This window comes from Lacerta agilis, chromosome 12 (assembly GCF_009819535.1).
Source record: "Lacerta agilis isolate rLacAgi1 chromosome 12, rLacAgi1.pri, whole genome shotgun sequence".
NCBI lineage: Eukaryota > Metazoa > Chordata > Lepidosauria > Squamata > Lacertidae > Lacerta > Lacerta agilis.
The window spans coordinates 1468322-1492705 of NC_046323.1; the positions used below are offsets into that span (position 1 = coordinate 1468322).

Sequence of the window (24384 nt, forward strand, 5' to 3'; positions counted from 1 at the left end):
CCCGCTGGATCAGGTCAGTGGCCCATAAACCTCTATCCTGCCCCTCTCACTTGCCCTTTCTCTAAACCAAGGAGTCCCAGATGTTGCTTTACCCCCTTGTTCATTTGGGTTGCCCTTTCCAACTCTACAATATCATTTTTGAGGTGAGGCAACCAGAACTGTACACCGTATTCCAAATGCAGGCCGTAGCACAGATTGGTATAACCGCACTGTGTTATCATCTGTAGTTTTATTTCCTTTCCTTTCCTTATGATTCCCAGTGAGGAATTTGCCCTTCCCACTGCTGCCCCACCCTGGTTAACCCTTTCATCCTGGTCCCTCAGCAGCACCTGTTCAGACCCCAAGAGTGTATAACTGAAATTAAGATCCATTTGCACTTGTTTCCCTTGAAATGCATTTGCCATTTTACCTTCCATTCACTCAGTTTAGAGAGGTGAACAATTTGAAAAGCACAGTTGTGATCCTTGTGGGGCTCCACTTTCGACATCTCTCCATTCAGAGAACTGACAATTTATTCCTACTCTTTGCATCCTGCCACTTAAACTGAGGGGGAAAGTTAGCTGTAAAGATGCATCTTCTACATCAAATGAACATTGAAAGCCTTCCATGCTAACAGTGGAGGTAAATTTATGTGGTAGGTGCTGCTTGGACAAATTATGAAAGGGATTCCAAGAGGAAGCACAATGGCGTTTCGCAAAGGGAGGCACACATTTGTAAACTGCCACAATAATTTTTCCTAGCGAAAATTTGGTGGTTCCTGTTTGCAGGGGGACTGTCCAAGGAATTTGGAGGAAAGTAAGATTGGCTATGCCAAAACCCATTGAGAAATGTCACCACTTTCATATGGGAGCTAATACTGAGCAAAAAGGCTAATGACTGACACTGGCCTCGGAGGAAGAGGGGGGCGGGGAGAGCGTACCGCCCGTGACACCATGACCCTGGTGGGGTGCCATCGTGGCTGCCCCCAGTGCTGGGTGCCACGCCCCTGCAGGCGGCATGCCACGCCCCCAGGACGCGTGCCATCCACGCCCCCACCTGCTCTCCGCCCCTGGTGCAGGAGCATGAAGCTCCACCACTGAGGATTCATAGGCAATTCATTTTATTTAATTTATTACATTTATTCCTTGCTCTTCCCCTAAGGAGCTCAAGTCAGCATTCACATTTCCCTTCTGTGGCCATTTTATCCTTACAACAACAGCATAAGCTAGGTTTGGCTGAAAGAGACAGTGACTATTCCAAGATTGGCCAGTGAATTTTATGGCTGAGTTGGGATCAGAATTAGGGTTGGCCTGGTCCTAATCTGACACATTAATCCAGCCTTTCTCAACCTTGCTGTTGTCGGACTACAATTCCCATCATCCCTGACCGATGCTCCAGCTAGCTAGGGATCATGGGAGTTGTAGTCCAACAACAGCTGGGGATCCAAGGTTGAGAAAGTCTGATCAGTCATTCACTATACTACCCTGGCAATTCAGTCTGACAGAAACCATCTCTTTTAGCTGCTATGGCTGAAAGAGAGAGAGAGAGAGGTGTGTGAACATGCACAGAGTACCTGTCCATCAAGATTTGGTGATGGCTCGATTATCACAGTGGTCAGATGACAGAAATTTGATGCCTGTGTGAATGAGTGAGTGAGTGATTGACTGATTGCATGTATACCCCACATTTCCTCTCAGAATCTCAAGGTAGCACATATGGCTCTCTTCACCCTCCATTTCATCCTCACAGCAACCCTATGAGGCAGGTTAGGCTGAGGGACTGTGGTGGTCTCAAAGCCACCCAGGGAGCTTCATGGCTAAGTAGGGAACCCTGGTCTCCCAGGTCCCAATCCAACATTCAATAGTAATAGTAATAGCAGTGCTTTTTTTCTAGGGGTACTCTCATTTTGACTCAAGAAAATCAGCATTTTATAGTTCAAATCGGGGAAAATAAGACTACAGTGGTACCTTGGGTTACATACGCTTCAGGTTACAGACTCTGCTAACCCAGAAATAACGCTTCAGGATAAGAACAGAAATCGTGCTCTGGTGGCGCAGCGGGAGGTCCCATTAGCTAAAGTGGTGCTTCAGGTTAAGAACAGTTTCAGGTTAAGAACGGACCTCCAGAACGAATTAAGTACGTAACCAGAGGTACCACTGTATAGTAAATGGACAAAAGTACAAAGATTCACAACATGTTTAGGGGTATGCATACCCCTGCGTATTCCCAGAAAAAAGCACTGAGTAACAGTAATAACTATTATTATTATTATTATTATTATTATTATTATTATTATTATTATTATTTTATATATATACTCCACCCATCTGGCTGGGTTTCCCAGCCACTCTAGGCAGCTTACACCATATATAAAACACAGAAAAACATAAAAAACTTCCCAATACAGGGCTGCCTTCAGATGTTTTAAAAGTTATGCAGCTCTTTATCTCCTTGACATCTGAAGGGAAGGCTTTCCACAGGGAGGGCGCCACTACCAAGAAGGCCTTACCATCACAGAAGCAGAGGAAATGATGCATAAACTACTTATCTGTTACATTTATACACCACCTTTCTAATTATTTAAGTTATGCAAACTAGGTAGATTTACATAAGTCACAGAATTAAGATTTTGCATATGTGTGCCAGCATCAAGAGGCACATTGTCTTTAAGTTTCATAAGGTTGTTGCATACACTCCACGATGTTTGAGTTTATGTGGAATGCAAAACTGAAGCAAAACAATGTGTAGAGGGAAGCAAAAGTTTCCTCTTATTTCCCTGCAATTAGTGGTTTTTTTGTCAGTCCTTTCCTGTTAACACAGATGTGCTTTGCGGCATACTGGATTTCTCACAAAAGAAAAGATTATCCTTAATAATATGCTTCATCATACTGAGTAACTCACAATTGCTTGCAAATAATAAAAGTCTAATTGTGAAGACCAAAATGGGACTAATAGCTGCACTCTTCTGTTTGGAAGGGGGGAAAAGAAAAAAAGGGGGGGGGAGCTTAATTTTAATCCCATTATCCCCCCTGCTCCACCACCATCCAGCATTTCAGTGAAATGCTAGATGGTTATAATGCTAAGCTAATAGCTTTATTGTTCCCTGCCAATGTTGCCAGGGAGAAAGGACTTCTGTGTCAGGTAGCTTACTTTGGTCATCTTTGCTCAATACAAACATGGATAAGAAATTAGTTTTTAACTATGGATAGATACACACACCCCAAACAATCTAACATCAATTGCGACAAACTCCCTTTGCAGCCAATGGAAAAAGTTAGTTGCAACTAACAAGTTCTCAGGAAAGCCACAAGTCGCTTCATCTAGGCTTAGACCATAGTATGTGCCAGACAAAGGTGAGGGCAGCAAAAAGAGGGAAAGCGCAGGCAAACGGGGGCAAATGAAGGAGCCCCCCCCCGCCTCAAGTCCTTCATCAGGGGTTCTTAAATACAGAAGTTCAGTCTTTTGTTATACTCAGGGGTGTAGGAAAGGGGGGCTGGGGGGTGTCCCACCCCAGGTTCCATCATGGAGGGGGTGACAAATTATCAAGGAACAATTACTGCCCTACTAGGGTGGTTCATAAAAAAAAACTTTTTTTAAAAAAAATGCCTGCTCCAACGGTCTTATCTTACTACACTAGGGATTATATAGCTATATTTGAAATTTCATGCATATCAGTTAATATCTTGACCCTCCTCCACGAAAATAGCTGTTTACTTGGCCGTTTTCCTATGTCGTGAAGGCTGAAATTTCAGTTCAGTGGAGCAGGGTCACCATCCCAAAGAGGATAAAATGGGCGGACTTTGGTAATCTTTTGTCCTCCCCTCCCCCCAATGTCTTTGTATCTGAGCTGGCTGCCTGTCTGTTATGTTACATGCCGGGAAACCCTTGTGGGGTTCCTCTCTGTGTAAAATCTTCAAGCTGTTCCTGCACGTGCCTGACAAATCTGCGCCATTGGCAAAATTTATCTTTTCCCCCACCTCCAGTCTCCATTGCTGTGTGTCCTGGCTGAGGGGGAAAACAGAAGACGGATGGCCATCGGTCAGGGATGGTCTAGTTGAGATTCCTGCATTGCCCCAGGGGGTTGGCTAGATCAGTGTTTTTCAACCACTGTTCCGCGGCACACTAGTGTGCCGCGAGATGTTGCCTGGTGTTCCGTGGGAAAACATGGGCAGGCGGTTGCGGCACTGGCGGGAGGTGGCGACGCTGCTGCTAGCGGCAGGTGGGCTGGGCGCGTCTCCCCCTCGGCCCACGGCGGCGGCGGGCGCCTTTGACTATGAGCTGCTCCTCCTGCGGCGGAGCCCGCGGAGCGCCTTCCTGCCCAGTGCTCACGTCTTCGCGGGCGGCGTGGCGGACGCGGCCGACTTCTCGTCCGACTGGCTGCAGCTGCTGGCAGGCGGGCCGCGCTGCGGACTGGGCTCAGTGCGGGGCGAGTGCCCGAGGGCGCCGCTCTTCGCTGCTGAGCGCCCGGAGCTGGGCTCGCCGCTGCCGGGAGACGTGGCCTTCCGCCTCTGCGCCATCCGCGAGGCCTTCGAAGAAGCCGGAGTCCTCTTGGTACTGCCCGGGCCGGTGGCTGATGCCGCCGCCGCCGCTACCACCGCGGGCCCGGCCCGCCTGCTGCCAGCCGAGCACCTCCCGCCGTCCTCGGGACTGGCTGAGTGGCGGCTGCGGGTGCAGCGGCAGCCCGGCAGCTTCTTGCAGCTGTGCCGACACCTGAGCTGCGTGCCCAACATCTGGGCACTGCGCGAGTGGAGCAACTGGCTGACCCCCGTGCGCCGTGCGGGGCGAGGCGGCCGCCGCTACGACACCGCCTCCTACCTCTGCTGCCTACCTAGCATTGGGGCATCTGCTGCTACCAATGCTATTTTTCTAGAAAAAGAGGTGCTGGAGCCTGGAACTCATCACGGACGCCTTCCCTCGTTCTCTTATAATGGCGAAGGCGCCCACCTGAGAGGTGCCAGAACTGAGTTCCTGTGGCTGGGGGGAGAGTCCTGACTAGTACTATAGTTGTTATTTATTATTATTAGCCTGGTGGGGCCGGGGCAAGGTGCGCCATCTTCACATGCTCAATTCAGACATGAGAAGAATTATCATTTTTATTATTACTACTACTACTATTATTGTTATCTAATGGTGGTGTGCCTCGTGATTTTTTTCATGAAACAAGTGTGCCTTTGCCCAAAAAAGGTTGAAAAACACTGGGCTAGATGACCCTCAGGGGTCCCTTCCAACTCTACAATTCTCTGGTGCAAGCTTGTGCAGAGTTTTAGGTACAAGGTGGATGCAGGGGGTGCATAGGATTGCAGCCCATCTTATGCACCGTTGGCTCGGGAATAAGTCCCACTGATCATGATGAGACTAAATTGCTGCTGTGCAGTCCTGTTTTTTAAATAAATGTTTTCCTTTTCAGATAATACAGAGCATGGTGAAATCACAATAAATGAAACCTCCCATTCTGTAATTTCAAGCACTACTACAGGTTCCACATGATATCTGCACTGCATTGTTTACTGTGGCAGAACCTGCACTTTGGAACTCCCCGCCTATTGCAACAAAGCACGTGCCTTTGCTAGACTCCAACAAAGCATGTGCCTTTGCTAGACTCTTTTCGGGCACCTGCTAAAAGCATTCTTCTTTAGGCAAGCATACCCAGATGCTTAGGAAGTTGAAGTAATTTTAACCCTAATATTTTAGCTTTTGTATGTTTTAAAGTAGGATTGTTAATTTTTCTTGATTTTACTGCTGTGGTGCTTTCGGTTTTGTTTTGGTAAACCACTTTGCAGGTTTTTAAAAATAAATGTTATTAAATAAATAAACAATAAATATAAATAAAATAACACAAGCCAAAACACAATCCATCCTGTAGATTTAAGTATGTGTCCATAGTCGCCTACTTGTTATCAGAGGCCCAGAATCCACATTCCTTTGTAAGAAAATATGAAATAATGTAAAACCATTTTTGCAGGGGGGTGGGGAATCAATGGGGGGGTGAAAAGAAATTTTCCGCACTGGGTACTACCTGACCTTCCTACGCCTCTGGTTATACTGTCTCCTCTTTCCTTGTATGGTCCAGAAAACGGGTGCCAATATCTTTTACTCTCAAACCCCGCCCCCGGGGTCCTGTGCTTTTAATAGCTGTCTGATCTGCAGAAACTTAACAGGTGACCCTTTTCCTGGCATGTAAAAGAGGAGATGAAGAAGCTTCACCTGACAAATATTTTTTGCAGATGTTTAAGCTTAAACATAGGAGCTTTACCACAAAAAGCTGGCAATCCTAGCTGAGGAAGAGAAAATATTAGTTTTACAGAGTACTCAAAGTATGTACATTCTAATGCATATTCACGATTTTGAGATTATGCTATGTCCAATAAAGACACACTAAAAGAGAGAGAAATATTTAAGATTATGAATTATATCCATTTTAATGTGTAAATGAAGCTGCATTTATAGCACACTGATCAATTTCTGCTAAATTCCTAAGCCCATGTTGGAACATCTTTATGAAGTTATTAGTGTCAAGTGCTCTTTACAGCATTCCCTCTGAAATCCAGAGAGAAGGACGAAATTATCAGCTTACCGGTATGTGGCTTGGGGCATAAACCCCCATCACCTTTTGGATATTTAAGTTCATGCTTATTACTGTCCGATACCTACAGGTATACTAAATATATAGATTTTTTACAAATGAAAACTTATAGTGGTTGGTAGGTGCTTCAGAAACATATGCTTAATGAAACTCTTAATTGCTACAATTTAATGAAGATTTAGAAGAAGAGGATAAAAGATTCAAATTATCTGGCAGATCAAACAGAAAACAAAAACAACATTGCAATGTTTATTAACTAAGTTCCCATCAATAAATGTGGTTCAAAGGGAAGGGAAACATGCATATGTTTTCTGTGTCTATAAATAATGTTCTTTGAAAGCCACATTTATGTTGATCCAAGGTTATGTGGGAGCAAAACACAGGCTTTTCTCCTTCTTTCAATTGATATCCTTAGCAAAATCTAATGCTATTAGATTACAATTGATTACAATTATGGCAATGAGGAGCTGGGTGAATGTGAGAATTCTTCCAAGGTTCAGCTGCAGAAGAACCTGGGGACTCATAATTCTCGCCTCTTGCATTAGGCCCCCTGACACTTGCTTCTGGGCAAACTTCTTCGGCAATCCTATGCGATGACCATGGATGTATACCATAATACTGCACCCTTGCTTCTCCCCACACCTTTTGTCTGGGGTGGTACTTGTGGGTGTGGGGAAGTTTGCAGGCTGCTAATGATATGCAGGGTGTATCACCACATATTTTGCCTTCCTAGATATCTTGGGGACACAAGGAGACATGAGGCTACGACTTGTGTTGGGAGCTGTGACTCAGCCACATGTAGAATTAAGATGCACCGGGTGCAGAGTGGTGGGCAGCCTGAAAAAGGAGCACCAAGTATCATTTCAAGAGTTGGTCAAACTTTCAGGCTGGAATCCTTTACGCTACTGGCAGGAGGGGGAATCTGGCCACCGCCACCAGTGAAGTCTGACCGGTGAGGCCACCCACCTGTCGACACAGTGGTGTCACATGACCCTTTTTTGCACCAGGCGTTTTGCAGGAACCAACAATCTGCTGATCATCAGGTCTTGCTGAGCCTCTCACAGAAAAATGCTGCCTTGAGATTACAGGTAAATTACAGGCAGATATGCCAAGGGTTTCGTGCTATGCGCCTTTAAATTTTGGTTATTATTGTTTAAATAAATATCTATAACTTCTTTATTTTTTTGGCAAGATTTGATTAATTTTTCAGGCACAGCAAACTCTTCTGAGGCAATAAAATTATGCTAAGTTTCAGAAGGAAGCTGCAGTCCTGAAAGAGCAGCATTTGTAGTTTCGGGATAGATATCTGCCAGATATCTCTCCATGTGTTTTCTGTGCAATTGGTCTGAAGGGAGCAGGCATGAAAGAAGTGTCCTTAGGTCAGGAACCTGCCAAATTGTAGACAAATAGGTCCAGGTGTTGTTTTGTGCTAGGTGCTTTTAAAGGTTTATTGAGAGGAGAACTAAAAGGGATTCACTTTTCTCCCAGTGGTTTTGTTTGTGGGCTCTGATTTTATGGCATCACTTAGATTCCTTTAATGGTACTGCACAAACAGCAGCAAGGGCAGTGGTTTTATTTGAAGAGGAGGCTGGTGTTGAGACCTTTACTTCCCTTCCTTCCGCAAACCCTCCATGGTCACCTGCGGAAGCGTTTTTCTGCTTCTGCAGCTTCTCCACTCTGTGTGCTTCTTGCCCTGAGTGCTAGCTCCGCCCCCTTTGGCTGCCTGCCTTGGTAGCCAATCAGAGAGAGGCTCCAGCCCTCTGCTGGAAGTCTGAGGCACTGCATCACCGGACTGCTCTGGCTCAGCTGTCCATCACAATCTCCAACTCAAAGTCATCACCGGCTACCCTCTGCCACCTATTTCATTTATTCATCTTATTAAAAATATTTATAGACCTCCATTAATACAAAAAAAAAAATCAGGGCAGTGTACAAAATTTACAAAAGGGAGAAAATACAATTTTGAACAATACAGAATAACCATATAAAGGACTGGCTCATCTTAAAACTACTGAATAGGTCTGTTTGCCTAAACAAACAACCCCCCCAAGCGTCACCTGAAGGTTAGAAGCGAGGATGCTGGCCAAACTTCTGCTAGCACAGCAGTGCTTTTTCTGGGGGGATGCAGGGGGACACATTCCCCTAAACATTTTGTGAATATAAGTTTGGCCTCATTGAGGGGCAGTATTTCAATATAAGTAGGAGAAGGAGAGTACCCCTAAACATTTTTTAAAGCACTGCAGCACAGTATTCCATTGCATGGGTCTGCTGACACGAAACACCCAACTCCTAGTTCAGGCTTAGGGAACCTTTGGACTGCAAGCCGGCCTTGTCTCACTAGGGAGTCTGATTCGGCGCAGGAAGCCATCTCCCCCAAACAACACCCACACCTCCATCAGCTGGCGTCACCAGTGAAGCCAGCGGTTGTGCAGGAGGGCAGAGTCCGATTCTGCATCATGGCAGGGGATGGTTCCCTGCAGGATTTAACCCCTGTGCAGCAGCCAGCAGGCAGGAGTTAAATGCTCCTCAGTTTGGCTGTACATGCCTGGTCCCTCCTGGGAAAAGGCACAAACAGCCAAAGGAAGCATCTGGGTTGGGAAGTGGCACCTGCTCCCTGGGAAGAGGCACATGAAGCGCAAGCAAGCAGAGCCTGGGGGTGGGGGGTTTCTGACATAGCTGCTCAAGGTAGAAGTCCCTTGCAGAACAGGTGTCTGCACAAAAGCAAGTCAAGGTGGTTACACACCCCTGTTAGAGTTGGAGCCAGCTGAAATTCTGTAATGGGGGTGGCTCCAGTTGTCCAAGGGTTTGTATATCAACCCAAGATCCTTGAACCTGGTTCAGTAGCAGAGGAACAGCAAGTGCCTAGAAAGGGGAACTAACTACCTGTAAGACTTGGGTGTTTGCTCTCTATGCCCTCATATGGCCAGTGAAGCAATGGGAAGGCCTAGGGCCAAGCGGCTGCTTTGGGTATCAGGACCATATGCAAGTCTGCTTGGGTGCTGACCAGCCATCTCCTTGCTGCTGTGGCAAACTGTGCAAAAGGTTTGCTGTAAACGAGGCTATTTTCTCTCTTGAGAGACCAAATCACTTTAGGGAGATCAGAGCATTAGACTGTGGCAGTTATAATTCCTCCCAAATATTTTTGTTTTGTGTTCAAAAACATGGGCATGAAAGAGAGGGGTGTTGATGGTGCACGATGTGCTACTACAGGGTCATGTGACAGGCAACAGTCATGCTGTGTCTATGCTCCAGCTTTTGGGATGGTGAACGTGTCACTAAGATTATATATTACTTACCGGATTTGCATATCACCTTTTTACCTTTTTAGGTGGCTTACATAGCACATTAAATTTCTGCTGAAATTTCATAAGTATTGCAAGTAATTTATTCCAATCTGTGGTGTCAGTTCTAAGCTTCCTAAAAGCACCTTTTTATTTTTGAAAGTTTCATTACCAACCTATTATGCTGTTCATAGTGGATACTTTTTGCAAATGGCATGTGTCTTACCTCCTCGTTTGTTTAGCTTTGCGAATCCTGGTGCATAACTGTTTGATGCAGATGGCATAGATGATGAACTGCTGAAGAAGGAAGGGGCCAGGCCTGAGACCAAGGGCTCGTCACATTTTTCTGAAAGACAAAGAAGAGTGTTGTTTCAGGGATGTGTGTACGGCCACACTCCTCAGTCACCCCAGTGCTCTGCAGACTATTCTGTTAAAAGTTATGCAAGCAGAATTTCCTGATCTGGATCCATAAGCTCCCCACACCAGGAAAGGATTTCTGAAGTTTCACTGCAAACCGTCTTTAAACTTGTTACAAACACATTGTAAATAAAAACCAGCAGATTGCTCATAAACAACTAGGAACTCAATCCAGTTTTCTTTAGGTTCTTCCTTGTTAATATAGTCCAAGAACTATTCTCTGTCTGTTCCCAGAGAGAGATTCAGATAAGCAAGTTGCTTCCTCAATATGCTAACAGCTTCTGAGAGAATCCGAGACTCTCGGGGGCGAGCCATCGATTCACATGGCTCAAAGGAACACAGACTCCACCACAAGCACCTTCTGCACCGCCACATAACATTTTATCATACCCTCCAACATTTCTCTAATGAAAATAAAGGTAAAGGTAAAGGGAACCCTGACCATTAGGTCCAGTCACAGACGACTCTGGGGTTGTGGCACTCATCTCGCTTTATTGGCCGAGGGAGCCGCTTCTGGTGAAACCAGAGCAGCGCACGGAAACGCTGTTTACCTTCCCGCCAGAGTGGTACCTATTTATCTACTTGCACTTCGTGCCTTCGAACTGCTAGGTTGGCAGGAGCAGGGACCGAGCAACGGGAGCTCACCCCATCGCAGGGATTCAAACCGCTGACCTTCTGATAAGCAAGCCCTAGGCCACCCACATCCCCCTAATGAAAATAGGGATGCCCTATTATATGTTGGGCGGCTTCCAACATAATATAAAAACATAATAAAAATTTTAAAACTTCCCTATACTGGACTACCCTCAGATGGCTCAGGAACCCGATAACTCCATGCATTCCAACGTTTCTCTGATGAAAACAGGAATGTCCTACCATACCTGCCAATATTTTTCCAATGCAAATAGGGAAATCCTAAGGAAAAGGGGGACATTCCGGGATCAAATCAGAAACCAGGACGGCTTCTGTAAAGCTGGGACTTTCCCTGGAAAATAGGGACACTTGGAGGGTTTGTTTTATGCATATTGCATGTACAGCTTTTACACAATCTAGGACATGTTTTAGGGCACATTCGCCACCTTGCCCCTGCGATTGAAGGCCCCGTGACAGGCGTGCATGACATCAGCACGCCCCACAGTGTGGACACAGTATGCAAGCACACCTCATGGCATGTGTGCATGGCTGCCCTGGAGCTGGGGGGGGCTTTCATCTGAAATTGGGGTGTGTGGCCCCCCGGCCCTCCCTACTTAGTGCCCCTATTTTAGGGTATACAGAGCACTAGCCAGGCCTTTATGGCCTTGTTGTTGCCACCCTTGAACAGGATGTGACCTAGAAAACTCTCAATGCTGTCCTGCAGGGGGCTATTGAAGTAGATAACTTTCAGGGCATCTTGTTTGCTACCACAGCTCTTTCCATTGTGGGAGCCCACTCAGGCTCCCAAGAATACAGTCAAAAACCACCACTCTATAATTATGCCATACCATACAAAGCCTTTCTATTGGTCAAATCATCCAGACCCACTTAACCAGCATGGTGGGAAAGGTGCCTTTCTGACACCGGCGGCCATCACAACAATCCCCACCCCCACCCCGCAGGCTGCTTTGTATGACCAGCATCCAAAATGCCTGCAGTGAAACTGTCATAATCCCTTCTCGCATCTGGCCAAGTGGCCAAGAATGTACAGAGTCATTCCGATTCACCTCGGCATGTAGATGAAGCCCATCCTGGTGGCTGGAGTTCTACCCACTTTTTGAGGAGCAAGCCCACGCCCTCCAACATTCCTCGGGATGAAAACAGAGACATTTTTGTCTGAGGACTGTTGAAGGGTCTGCTTCCCCTTTGGCGCCTGTGCTTCTGCCACCCCACCCCCCAAATTCTCACTGACCCCCCTCTTTTGGTCCTCCCTCAGCCCCTTCCACAGAGTATACACCAACAAGTACTTCTGGCAGTGGGACCCCTTCCGCCCACACACACACTTGCCCACTCCCAAGATGGGGTCATGTAACAACCGGGTGCCTATCTCTGTCTGTCTGTGTCTGTCTCTCTTCTGCCCTGCAGCTGCCCTTTCAGCACCTGTGTTTCTGCTGCCCCCTGCCAGGAATTCTCACTCCCCCCCCCAACTGACCCTCTGTGATCCCCTATCCCCCTCCCTGAGCACCTCCTCTCTAAAGAAAGGCAAGTGCCGCCACACCAACGGGACAGAGCACACACACACCCTCCACACCCCTGAGAAAACCCTTTAATCACAATTTTATTTTATTCTTTGGTGAATTTACAAAAAGAAAAACACACAGCAATATGTACATTTTAGAAAGGAGAAATATTTTTAAACCCCTTTCTTCCTGCCCTCTGCCTCCCCCTCAGGTCCAGTGCGGCATGCATGTCTGGACCTCGGAGGTGGCAGCCTCTCCTCTTCCTCGCCTGCTCTCCAGCAGCCACTATGAGGAGGGGGCTGGAAGCGGCGGCCATGGAGAGGCCTCACAGCTGCTTGGGACAAGTGCCGGATCATCCTCCTCCCAGGAACAATCAGAAGCCAGGATGGTTTTTATAATTCTGGGACTTTCCCTGGAAAATCAGGACACATAGGTGGTATTCAAGCCTCTAGGACAATATTTAATAAGCAATGCATAGAATCCACCGACACAATTTCCTGGCAATCTCCATACATGTCGATGGGTATTGTGCGCACAAATTGTACATTGTTATTGGGGTAATCAAAATAGCAGCAACTTGTCCGTGCTTAAGCCATGATTTATCAGGGAAATAACTCATTGGCACTCTGTTAATCGCTACAGATGCAGCAAGAAGTGATATTTAAGAGGCCTAATCTGTTTTTGCAGTAATCTCAATAATCCTTTTAAGCACTTTACTTCCATTGGATTCAGTATAGAGAAGAATCGGAGCCAACTGCTAGGAGGTCCCTTTGCCTCCCTCCCTCATAAAATATTTGAGGGGGCAGGGCCTCCCCCAAGTTGATGAGCATTGCCATTCAAATAGTGTGTGTGCATTGCATCATGTGATCGATTACGCATACATGCACTCTGTGCAATGCTATCTTGCAAAAAAAAAGGGGGGGAATAACATGGATGCAGCATTGCTTTTCTGTATGGTATTAACTTTTGCAACCAGTGAAGAAGTTTGCAAGTGTATCCATTCTGAGCTAGTGTTTAGGAAACCAGTGGCTACTTGATGCTGTCATTACTAGTACCAAGTTGCAATATAGACACACACATATATAAAAAAAACCTGCTGTGAAAATGCTTTTAAAAAGTGTTTTGAAAAATCTATTGAATTTTCCATAGCTCACCATCACCATCTAGTGTCACATTTGTATAAATGCACTTTATATTTGCAGCTGTATAGCTGAGTCCCAAATGTAGCATTATCATCTATAACTGGAGCCTCATATGCTACCAAGGTGATTCCTACATTGCAAGGGGTTGGACTAGATGACCCTTGGGGTCCCTTCCACCTCTACAATGTTCTATATGGTTTTTCTTTTCCCAGCAGTTATGATATGACCTCAGATGAAAGTAGCCCTAGTAGTGGTAACCGGGAGCCATGGGCGATGGAGCTATCGTTTCTTTATTGTGTTGATTTGGAAGTTCCACCAGAGGAGACCTCCAATGTTATTAGACGTTCCTTGCCAATACATGTTATAGCGTGGAATTTGCTTCTAATTCTATTTTTGAAGATGTGGGCCAATAAAGAAAAACAAGCCTCCCTTCCATGCTAATAAATGTGGCACCATCTATTTAGTCTCTCTGTACGCAAATTCAGCTCTAAATCAATTTGCGAGGTGAGAGAGAGGGAGATTCTCAAAATGAGCAAGCTGCTAAGATAAATTGCATTAAATCTGAGCACATAGCTTGCAATAGTGTGCACCATACATGAGCTAGCTAAAAAAATAGAAATGAAAAGTGGTTTTTGCAGGGTTGAGGCAATATTTGTAACGTTGTCTGAGCTCCTCTATGCTTTTTCACTTAACCCTCAGCTGAAAGCCAGAGATGTTATAGATGCCACAAGGGAAAGATTCCAAGAAACACAGAATCTTTTGACAGGTTTTGCTGTTTTTTCAGAAGGGGAAAATATCCAATCTTTCACTTACTAAAAGTGCAATCCTCTAAGCCTTTCTGTTGCAGAGATACAGCAGCCTTCCTTATATAAGTCAATGTACTGTATCCTGTTAATCAATTATGGAACACTCTCGCCAGCCAGCGTGACAGCGGCAGCAAAGGAATAAACGCTACTCTAGACCATTTATCTCAGTAAGGTGTTAACTTCAAAGACAACCTGGGACCATTTAAATGTTAACATTATGAAGCAACAGCAATCTTCCAGTTTACTCCACTTTGTCCTAATAAGATCTGGCAACAGTGTCTTTAGTCTCTCACACATGCTCAGTGCAAGAAGAAAAAGAAGAAAACAGGATCTGTTTTATGTAGCCCCAAGGCAACAAATCCACTTTTTTGCAGTTTGGAACTGAGGGTGAAATGGACTAAAAACTATGGGATGTTACATGTGAACACCCTGTAAGCAGATTAGGAAGGGTACTCAGTAGAGATTGTTGTTGTTGTTGTTGTTGTTGTTGTTGTTGTTGTTGTTGTTGTTGTTGTTGTTGTTATTTATTAAATTTGTATACAGGGCAGTGCACAACAGAAAAATACAAAATCATGCTAAGGTTGTGCTTCATCTGGTCCAGAGCTGCTAGTCAAACTAACTTTGTATTGGGTGAACCTCCTGCATGATTGTTTTCTGCTGCTCCAGAGAAGCGGACACGGGGCAATGGATTCAAACTACAAGAAAGAAGATTCCACCTAAACATTAGGAAGAACTTCCTGACAGTGAGAGCTGTTCGACAGTGGAATTTGCTGCCAAGGAGTGTGGTGGAGTCTCCTTCTTTGGAGGTCTTTAAGCGGAGGCTTGACAGCCATCTGTCAGGAATGCTTGGATGGTGTTTCCTGCTTGGCAGGGGGTTGGACTGGATGGCCCTTGGGGTCTCTTCCAACTCTAGGATTCTATGATTCTATGATTAGAATCCATTGGTCCAAAACACTCCCATGAAAACTTTGCTGAGCTGCACCTCCACACATCCCAGCATCTTTTCACTTGAAACTTCAGCCTCTGATGCCCCAAAGGAAGAGGATGGATATTCAAGTTTTAGGGATCCCTGAAAATGTGGGTATCAGAACTGGAGGGGTGGAAAGCAGCACAGGTGAGCAGAATCCAGGGAAAGTGGCTATGCAAACCTGGCAAATAACCAGCTATCTTTGTGAGACCCAGCAAAAGGAAGACATGCACAGTATCTGTTTGCTTTTTATCTGCTGTTTCTAGCCAAGCTCTCACACATACATTGTCCTTTTATGTTTTCCATTTTCATTCTTGCCTGAAGATGCGAATGAGATTGCTATTGAGGCAGGTTTGCATTTAGCTTCATGAGCAAATGAGCCCAGCCACAGCTGAATCATTTCTGTGAATAGGTCTGGGGCTCAGCTGTAATCTGAAGATTAGAGCCTCACTTATTGATCTTAAGGAATGCCTCATATTCCACCCCAAATTGCACAGTGTCAATAGAGATAAAACATTATTGCTCCAAAGACTTCTGGCTCCTGCCACTGCCATGGCAGCTGAAAGAAGATAAAAGAAAACATCTGCTTTTCCTACACCCCAAACTGAAGCCAAACAGAAGGAACACATTAAAAGATAGGACCAAGCAATTGGAATAGAGTTGCTCAGAAAATATAATTTCTGAAAGCCTGTAAAAAAAGCAAATGCCCACACACTATAGTTAACCCTCTTTATTTATGTTTAAAATAACAAGAAAGGCCTCAAGAGATGCTTTCAAAATATTCCACGTCCTAATTTCACCCCCAAAATGTAAAGCCCAAATTGCTTATTTTTTTCCAAAGTCTCCAAAGTTCCACTTATTATTTCTCAATTTTGTACAGAACATGCACAGTTTGCCACAGCCTTCAACTTTCCTGCATATATGTGCACTTTGCTACAGCAGTGCAAAAAGGCAATATTGAGAACAAATGCATCAATATTATTTTTGTGCGGTGTTTCACTGATGCATAGGAGTTCATGTATGCATTAGTAAAACACCACACAAAAATAACATTGATGCAATCATATTTATTATCATATCAATACTGGTATTAACATATCAAGAGTGCTTGTTTGCACTGTTGTTGCATCAGTGCACATTGGTAAAATAAGCAGCAGGGGAGATGTGCAACTAAACTGAAGGACTTTAAAGCAGCAGAAAACTTTTCAGTCTCCAAATCTGGAATTAAATTTAGAAATTATTTTGGTTAAACTGAAAATCCCAGATGAGTGAGGCTGCACCCCTATATCCACTCACCTAGGAGTAAGCCCCATTGAACACAATGAGACTTATCCTCAGTAGAAATGTATAGGATTGTACTGCAGCACAGTGGCAGAGCAAACCCAGGGAACAATAAAGGAACAGAATGGGGGAAATCTGTTCATTCCAGGGCTATTTTGATACATTCAGGTCATCAAATTCCTTGCTCAAATACAGACTTCTGGGGAGGAATCATGGCTGTTTAGATGTCTCCTGTGGAGACTCTTAACAACAGAGATAATTAGGTGGTGATTAATGATAGCTACTGCCTATCATATTATCTTTGAGGAACAGAGATAACAGGCAATGACTTCCAATGCTCTGGAAGGGCTGCTCTCCTGCTGTGGGACCGAGAAATCTTCAAAGAACCCAGACGGGTGAGTGATGGGAAGCAGAAGAACCACAATCTCACCCAAACACCACTTAATAGCCCTAGGGATCAGTCCTTAGGGCAAAGATCAGCGAAGCCTCCCACACTTCATTTATTTATGAAATTCCTATAAATTACTACTGAGACTGACTCTCTGCTGGTTAGAATGTTCATCTGAAATATGACCCAAGAACTGGCTTAAGAAGAGACGTCACAAAGGGGCTCAAACCAAAACAAAAGCATGTTCTAATGATACATACTAAATAAAGTTTAAAAAGCTAAGATATTCTCCAACTCTGAGAAATTTTCATCTTATTTTGTTCTATTCTTAATCCCCTGCTTCACTGTTGTGAATGTGCTGCTTGTAATGTGAAACTACATGGCTGCTCACTGTGAGGGTGGGATGTTAGGAATGTAATGTATTGATAAGCAAGGACTGTGTGGATTTCAGAGAAAGCACTCAGTATGGTAAAAGTAGGCTACTGAAAAAACACCCCACTGATGGTTGGTGTCATGCAACAATTATTTAATGAGCAATTAAAAGAACTAAGAGAGAAGATGCCTAAAATGGTAAATGGAAATGGATTAGAAAAAGCTGAGGCTGGAAAAGATATGTCACCTTTGGGAAAAAATACTGATGGAGGTTTGGCAGAGCAGGAGATTGGAAGGGTAAAGCTAGAGGCAATGGATGATGAAATTGAGAGAACCTCCACACAGGTGGCTGAAGGAGTGAAACAGCTATGATAAGAAATATCCTGAGCTGGCAGGGATAGAGCTGAGAAAGAAACAACTGTCTAAAATTTGCATGCAGATGAAGGTGATGGCTGGCTGTTGAAGAACCCTGGGAGGCAGGGAAGGGAAGATCTCCCGGGGTGGGAGGCTGAGGGAATAAAGGGAAGCTCCCAGGTGAGAGCTGGGAGGGTTCACCTCTTTCTGTGTGCGTCAAGTTAAGATCTTCCTGTGGGGGAGGACTCTGCAATCTTGTTGTTTGTTTGGTTATTCTTTTTGTTTTTTTTTTGTTTTTTGTTTTTGGTTAGAGTTTTTCTTCTTTTTTCTTGTAACGTATTGTAATTATGAAAGGTTGAGATCTTATGGGTGGGGGAAGGGAGAAATTCCTTGCTCAAATACATAACATGTATTTATTCTCATATGTGTGTGTGTCTGCATTTATATACAGCCCATCTCTCGTTTAGGTAAAATATATAAAAGTGCAAGAGCAAGTGTATAATTCTAGAATAAACAGCCCATGATGAAAATGGCTTTTATCGGCTGACAGGACTCACTTGAGACTGGAAGATGACCCATTGCATTACTGCACAGCTTGCTGCAATAGCTAGCAACATTTTTGCAGAGAATGCGAAGAAAAAGGTCTGCTGCAACCACACAATGCTCAGAAACACCTTTATTAATGTAAGCAGAATTATGGATCAATGCATTAATTTGCTTTGTATTCTCTTCTGATGACAAGAACCATGGTCCTTTGAATTTAAAAGGTTACGAGTTTATTGTCTGATAAGTGGCACCTGTCATTGAAAATTGGCAGTAATCTTCAGAGACGTTGCCTAAGGCCACTAAGAATGCATGTTTCATCACAATCTCTATTCGGTGGAAAGTCTGATGACTGTTTACAGACATGCACTTGGAGAGTCATTACCCTTTATGTAAGGTGGTTGGACAAAAGAGGTCTCCCACCTGATCCTGTACAGAATCTTCAAAGATAGAGATGAGAGAATATTTCATCCCAGGTGAAAGAAAAGCAAAGAGTTGTGATGTAATTTTAAAAGGCAACATTGGGAGGAAGTGCAGCTGTGAGTATGCTTCTCAGAATTAGTAGTACTGTACGGATGACTTAATGAAGAAGGTCCCAGATATAATCCCTGAATTGCCACTTAAAAGGATGAGGACAAGTCATAAACTATGTCTATTGCCTGTTTTAGAAACTCTTCATACCAGAGGGGGGCAATTCATGGTCATGTAGAAAACTGGCCATGGTGAGTCTTCAAGCCATTTCCACAGCACTTCATCTTAACTTGAGCAATAAGCTTGATCATTTCCAAAGCCTCTCCTAACTTGCCAACTGTTAAAAATGCTGGTGGGTGAGAGCCCCATTTCACTCTTCAGAGGACAGGGGAGCCCTTATTCGTGAGATAGAAGGAGTGTGTGAATTCAGTCAAGAATGTATATGCATATTACTAGCCAGGTAATCTCGGAAAACAACCATTTCCTGGACCAACGACAACTGGTTTCTGCCATTTTATATTGTGGTTTAATTTCACTGCTTGCTACTTTCCTGGATACTGTCTAAGGATAACATGAATTGCCCAACTTTGGTGCACATAATTTCTTAAATAGATTATAATAAAGCTAAAAAAGAAAGTAGTTACCGGTATATGTCATGAAGACACTACCTACTTTTAAGCAAGCATCTGAAGAAAAGTATGACAGTCCAAACCTATATGTGTTTCCAGTACATGCCCACATAACTTTAAGATGGTGCAGTTCCTCCAATTTCATCACGCCACATTCGATCCATATATGCTCTATGCAATGCAGAAGCTGCCTGCCTGGCTACTTATCAGTCGCCTGCTGTTGCCAGCAGAGATAAAAGCAAAAACCGAAAGGTGCATAACTGATAAATCATGCTGTGTTTCCTTGACAGCTTTTCTCTTGGAGGAAAAGACAAATCATGTCCTAACAACTTTCCCCTTAAGCTTTTACTCAGGCTTTATTCAACTATAAATACTAAATGCTCTAAGAGCACCATTTCAGCCAGACATCTTCCCACACCACTTTTTTCTTCTGTGCAAAGGAGAGGGGTGTCTCAGTCTATGTATGTTCTTGTTTTCTTTTCTCATCGCCCCTCTGATGTGTTAATTTCTTGCAAACTGCAAGCTCTGGTGTTTAATGCACCAAACACTTTATATCTCAACGATGTACTGATTTCTGTGGAGTATTATTAAAATGTGTCAGCTGAAAGGTTTCTGCAGCAAGCCATCCAGAAATGCATTTGACTTGTTTCCTTCACTTACTGTCATCAACTGAAAGGCACACACAGCTCCAATCACAGAGACAGTTTTTGTAAATGCTTTCTGGAACAACCTCTGGTGAGAAGAGAATTCACACCTTTAAAGAAAAGAATCTGCTTCCTTGTGTATTAATCTGTATATTCAGTGTTTATATATCAGGTTTGGCATTCCGACTTCTGTTTAAGAATCTTTGCCCCGTTGAGCACAGTGGTACCTCAGGTTACATACGCTTCAGGTTACAGACTCCGCTAACCCAGAAATAACACTTCAGGTTAAGAACTTTGCTTCAGGATAAGAACAGAAATCGTGCTCTGGTGGCGCAGTGGCAGCGGGAGGTGCCATTAGCTAAAGTGGTTCTTCAGGTTAAGAACAGTTTCAGGTTAAGAACGGACCTCCGGAATGAATTAAGAACGTAACCAGAGGTAGCACTGTAATTGTGGGCAGAAGTAAGGTCAGGGACAAAGCCTAATGGGTAAGAGGGAAATCTTCTAGGAATTGATTGCATGGGGTATTTCTTGGAGTGAGGGGCATATGGGGATTGTTTCTCATAAGTATTTTTAGAAATTTAAAAATTAAGTTTAAAAAAAAAAAAGAATAGAGGAAGGATAGAATCTGATGAGTTGGGGATTTAGATCTAACAGCCTGTCAAAATCTGGAGGCTGATGGTCACCTGACAGAGGACACTTTTGGAGATCAGATCAATAAAACAATGGTTGCTTGGCATCCTTTCATCTGGTAAGAATAGGACAGAATGCTTACAGATCCCATTTATATATTAATATGAGATTAATATGTGATGTATTTTCAACATATTTCATATTTTTCTAAACATATTATATATTCTCTCATTTTTTTTCTAAACACACACACAGGCTAAGGACTGGGAAACATTTGAGAAGTGGGAAATCTAATAGATAACTTTTGAATCCTCGCCTTAGTCTAGAAGGTGCAGATCTGGTGAGTTCAGTATATAGGAATTTGCAAATACTGAACAGAGCTCAGAGCACATCCACAACAGAGCTCTCTTCCTACTGGTTTGGCCCCATCGCAAGATGTGGTTGAATGTAGCACCTGTCCTACTTAAGTTGGAAGAGGTCCTTCAAGTCTGGCTCCAGAATATTATCATTTTCAGTGATGAAAAGATTGGCTGGCCCTCTGAGCCAGCCATTGCCTAAGAGCCTCTAAGCCAAGCAAGGTGGGGGATTCTGCCTCCTGAGAGCAGCACCCGCTCCCCCTCCTCTCTTTTCTGTGGGCTCAGAGAGAGGGGGTTCTTTTAGCAGTGACTGCTTCTGCCCAAAAGTTTAAGTCCTCCTCTCCTAGTACTGTATTCATAACCAAAACCAGCCATGTATTCTGGTGCTAACTGTTCCTCTCAATCAAAACAGTTCTCTCTGCTGAACTCATTGAGGCAATGCAAGTTGTTTCCCTTCAACTATTGATTGTGATTGGCTGGCTTCATTTTCCTAGGTCAGTTGACCAAGGTGGTGGCAGAGCTTCTGAAGTCCTGTTATGTCCACATGAATGGTGCAAAAGGCAACAGTAGAAGCAAGAGGACTGTTTCCTTTCTCCAGCCTAGCAGAATCCTAGCAGAAGGAGGAGACTGAAGGGCACATACATAGTAAACAACGTATACTGACTAGGACATAACTGCAGGTCCTTTGGGTGGGTACATTAATGGACCTTCCTGGCAGCGCCCTCAACTCTAACTGCACTCGCACAGAGATTATGTAGCCTTGTGCAATTTCTACACTATAAACACCAGTGAAATACTGTATGCCTTCCTTCCTGAGCAATCATTCCAGCCTTTGTCCAGGGAGCCTTGGTGGCTGAAAGAAATATGTTTATTAAACGTCTGCCAGTAAAGGACAAATAGGGCCAAGACACAGCTATGTTAAGATGGCACATTACAAATCCTGAAGTCATGCCATGGAGCTATCGAAGCACCATTGGCAGATATACTGCAGGAAAATAACAAGAAGAAGGAAGTTAGCCAAACAGCTGAAATTACATAAAATGGAGGTAGCTTTATCAAAGAGTACTGTGTACATTTCTGAACATAAAGAAATGTGTTCATAAAACAGTGAAATTTTAGCAAGCAAATCTAATTTAGGAATGAATCATAATGAGTTTACAAGATGTGGGCAATTTTCCATCACATTAGAAGAAAACTCTTATTTCTCATTTTTCTTCCAGTTATATCTGCTATGCTCTTTTGGTGTAATATTTTGGCTTGTTTTTAAAGTGGCATCCTGCTGTCAGTGCTATTGCAGACATTCCCCTCCATGATGCTTTGAAGACTTCTAGATTACATGATTACTTGTATGTGTAAATGAACCAGGACAGATCTGTCCACACATTCAGCTGCCAAGTGCTGAATGAACAGGTGATGTAGATGTGACTGATGTGGATGTGAATCGGTATTCTTTGAGATCATGGCACTTTTACTACTACAACATGTGAAATAAAAACAGTAAAATAATACAAGACAGAAATTGTATAGAAAATTAACACACATCCTGTGTATTCAGAATTTTACCAGGTTGTCGCAGCAAAGGAGGACACAGTGCCCGGACACTTCTCTTCTCAGCACCACAGAAAGTCCTCCACAATCGCTCTGAATTCTAGGAAGCCGAATGTGGCCCCTCAGAAGTTTCCATGAGAAGCAGAGGCAAAGTGGTTTCTTGCTTATCTGTTACTGCTGGAACTTATGATCTGGTAGTTGGGGGGCATTTTGTCCACTTCTTTTCTTTTCCTTTTTAAAGTTATTTACGTTAGCAACCTCCAGTGCATTTTGTGGCAATAAATTCCACATATTAATTATAAAATGTATATGAAAAAGTGCTTTGGTCTGTTCAAAATTAACAAAGATTTCTATGCCATGGGTGATATTGTGCCTGTACATAGAATCATAGAATCCTAGAGTTGGAAGAGACCACAAGGGCCATCCAGTCCAACCCCCTGCCAAGCAGGAAACACCATCAAAGCATTCCTGACAGATGGCTGTCAAGCCTCTGCTTAAAGTCCTCCAAAGAAGGAGACTCCACCACACTCCTGGGCAGCAAATTCCACTGTCAAACAGCTCTTACTGTCAGGAAGTTCTTCCTAATGTTTAGGTGGAATCTTCTTTCTTGTAGTTTGAATCCATTGCTCTGTGTCCACTTCTCTGGAGCAGCAGAAAACAACCTTTCACCCTCCTCTATATGACATCCTTTTATATATTTGAACATGGCTATCAGATCACCCCTTAACCTTCTCTTCTCCAGGCTAAACATACCCAGCTCTCTAAGCCGTTCCTCATAAGGCATCGTTTCCAGGCCTTTGACCATTTTGGTTGCCCTCCTCTGGACACGTTCCAGCTTGTCAGTATCCTTCTTGAACTGTGGTGCCCAGAACTGTACACAGTATTCCAGGTGAGGTCTGACCAGAGCAGAATATAGTGGTACTATTACTTCCCTTGATCTAGATGCTATACTCCTATTGATGCAGCCCAGAATTGCATTGGCTTTTTTAGCTGCTGCATCACACTGTTGACTCATGTCAAGTTTGTGGTCTACCAAGACTCCTAGATCCTTTTCACATGTACTGCTCTCAAGCCAGTTGTCACCCATCCTGTATTTGTGCCTTTCATTATTTTTTTTTTTTTTTTGCCCAAGTGTAGTACTCTGCATTTCTCCCTGTTAAAATTCATCTTGTTTGCTCTGGCCCAGTTCTCTAATCTGTTAAGGTCATTTTGAAGTGTTATCCTGTCCTCTGGGGTATTAGCCACCCCTCCCAATTTGGTGTCATCTGCAAACTTGATCAGGATGCCCTCAAGCCCATCATCCAAGTCATTGATGAAGATGTTGAATAAGACTGGGCCCAAGACAGAACCCTGTGGCACCCCACTAGTCACTTCTCTCCAGGATGAAGAGGAGCCATTCATGAGCACCCTTTGGGTTCGGTCAGTCAGCCAGTTACAAATCCACTGAATGGTAGCATTGTCTAGCCCACATTTTACCAGCTTCTTTACAAGAATAGCATGGGGCACCTTGTCAAAGGCCTTGCTGAAATCAAGATAGGCTACGTCCACAGTGTTCCCTTCATCTACCAAGCTTGTAATTTTGTCAAAAAATGAGGTCAGATTGGTCTGACATGACTTATTTTTCAGAAACCCATGCTGACTTTTAGTGATCACAGCATTCCTTTCTAGGTGCTCACAGACCGTTTGCTTAATGATCTGCTCTAGAATCTTTCCTGGTATTGATGTCCGGCTGACTGGGCGGTAATTGTTTGGGTCCTCTCTTTTCCCCCTTTTGAAAATAGGGACAACATTTGCCCTCCTCCAGTCTGCTGGCACTTCGCCTGAATGTCACTCATCTGGA

General features: G+C 44.0%; 1 protein-coding gene across 1 annotated transcript in view; it reads right to left on the reverse strand.

Annotated features, from left to right (window-relative positions):
- The window catches only part of CNTNAP2 (contactin associated protein 2), a 936385-nt gene that overhangs the window by 563974 nt on the left and 348027 nt on the right, over positions 1–24384 (reverse strand). Inside the window, exon 2 of the mRNA XM_033166345.1 lies at positions 10070–10189. Coding sequence (XP_033022236.1) covers positions 10070–10189 — 120 coding nt within the window. The remainder of the gene's footprint in view (positions 1–10069; positions 10190–24384) is intronic.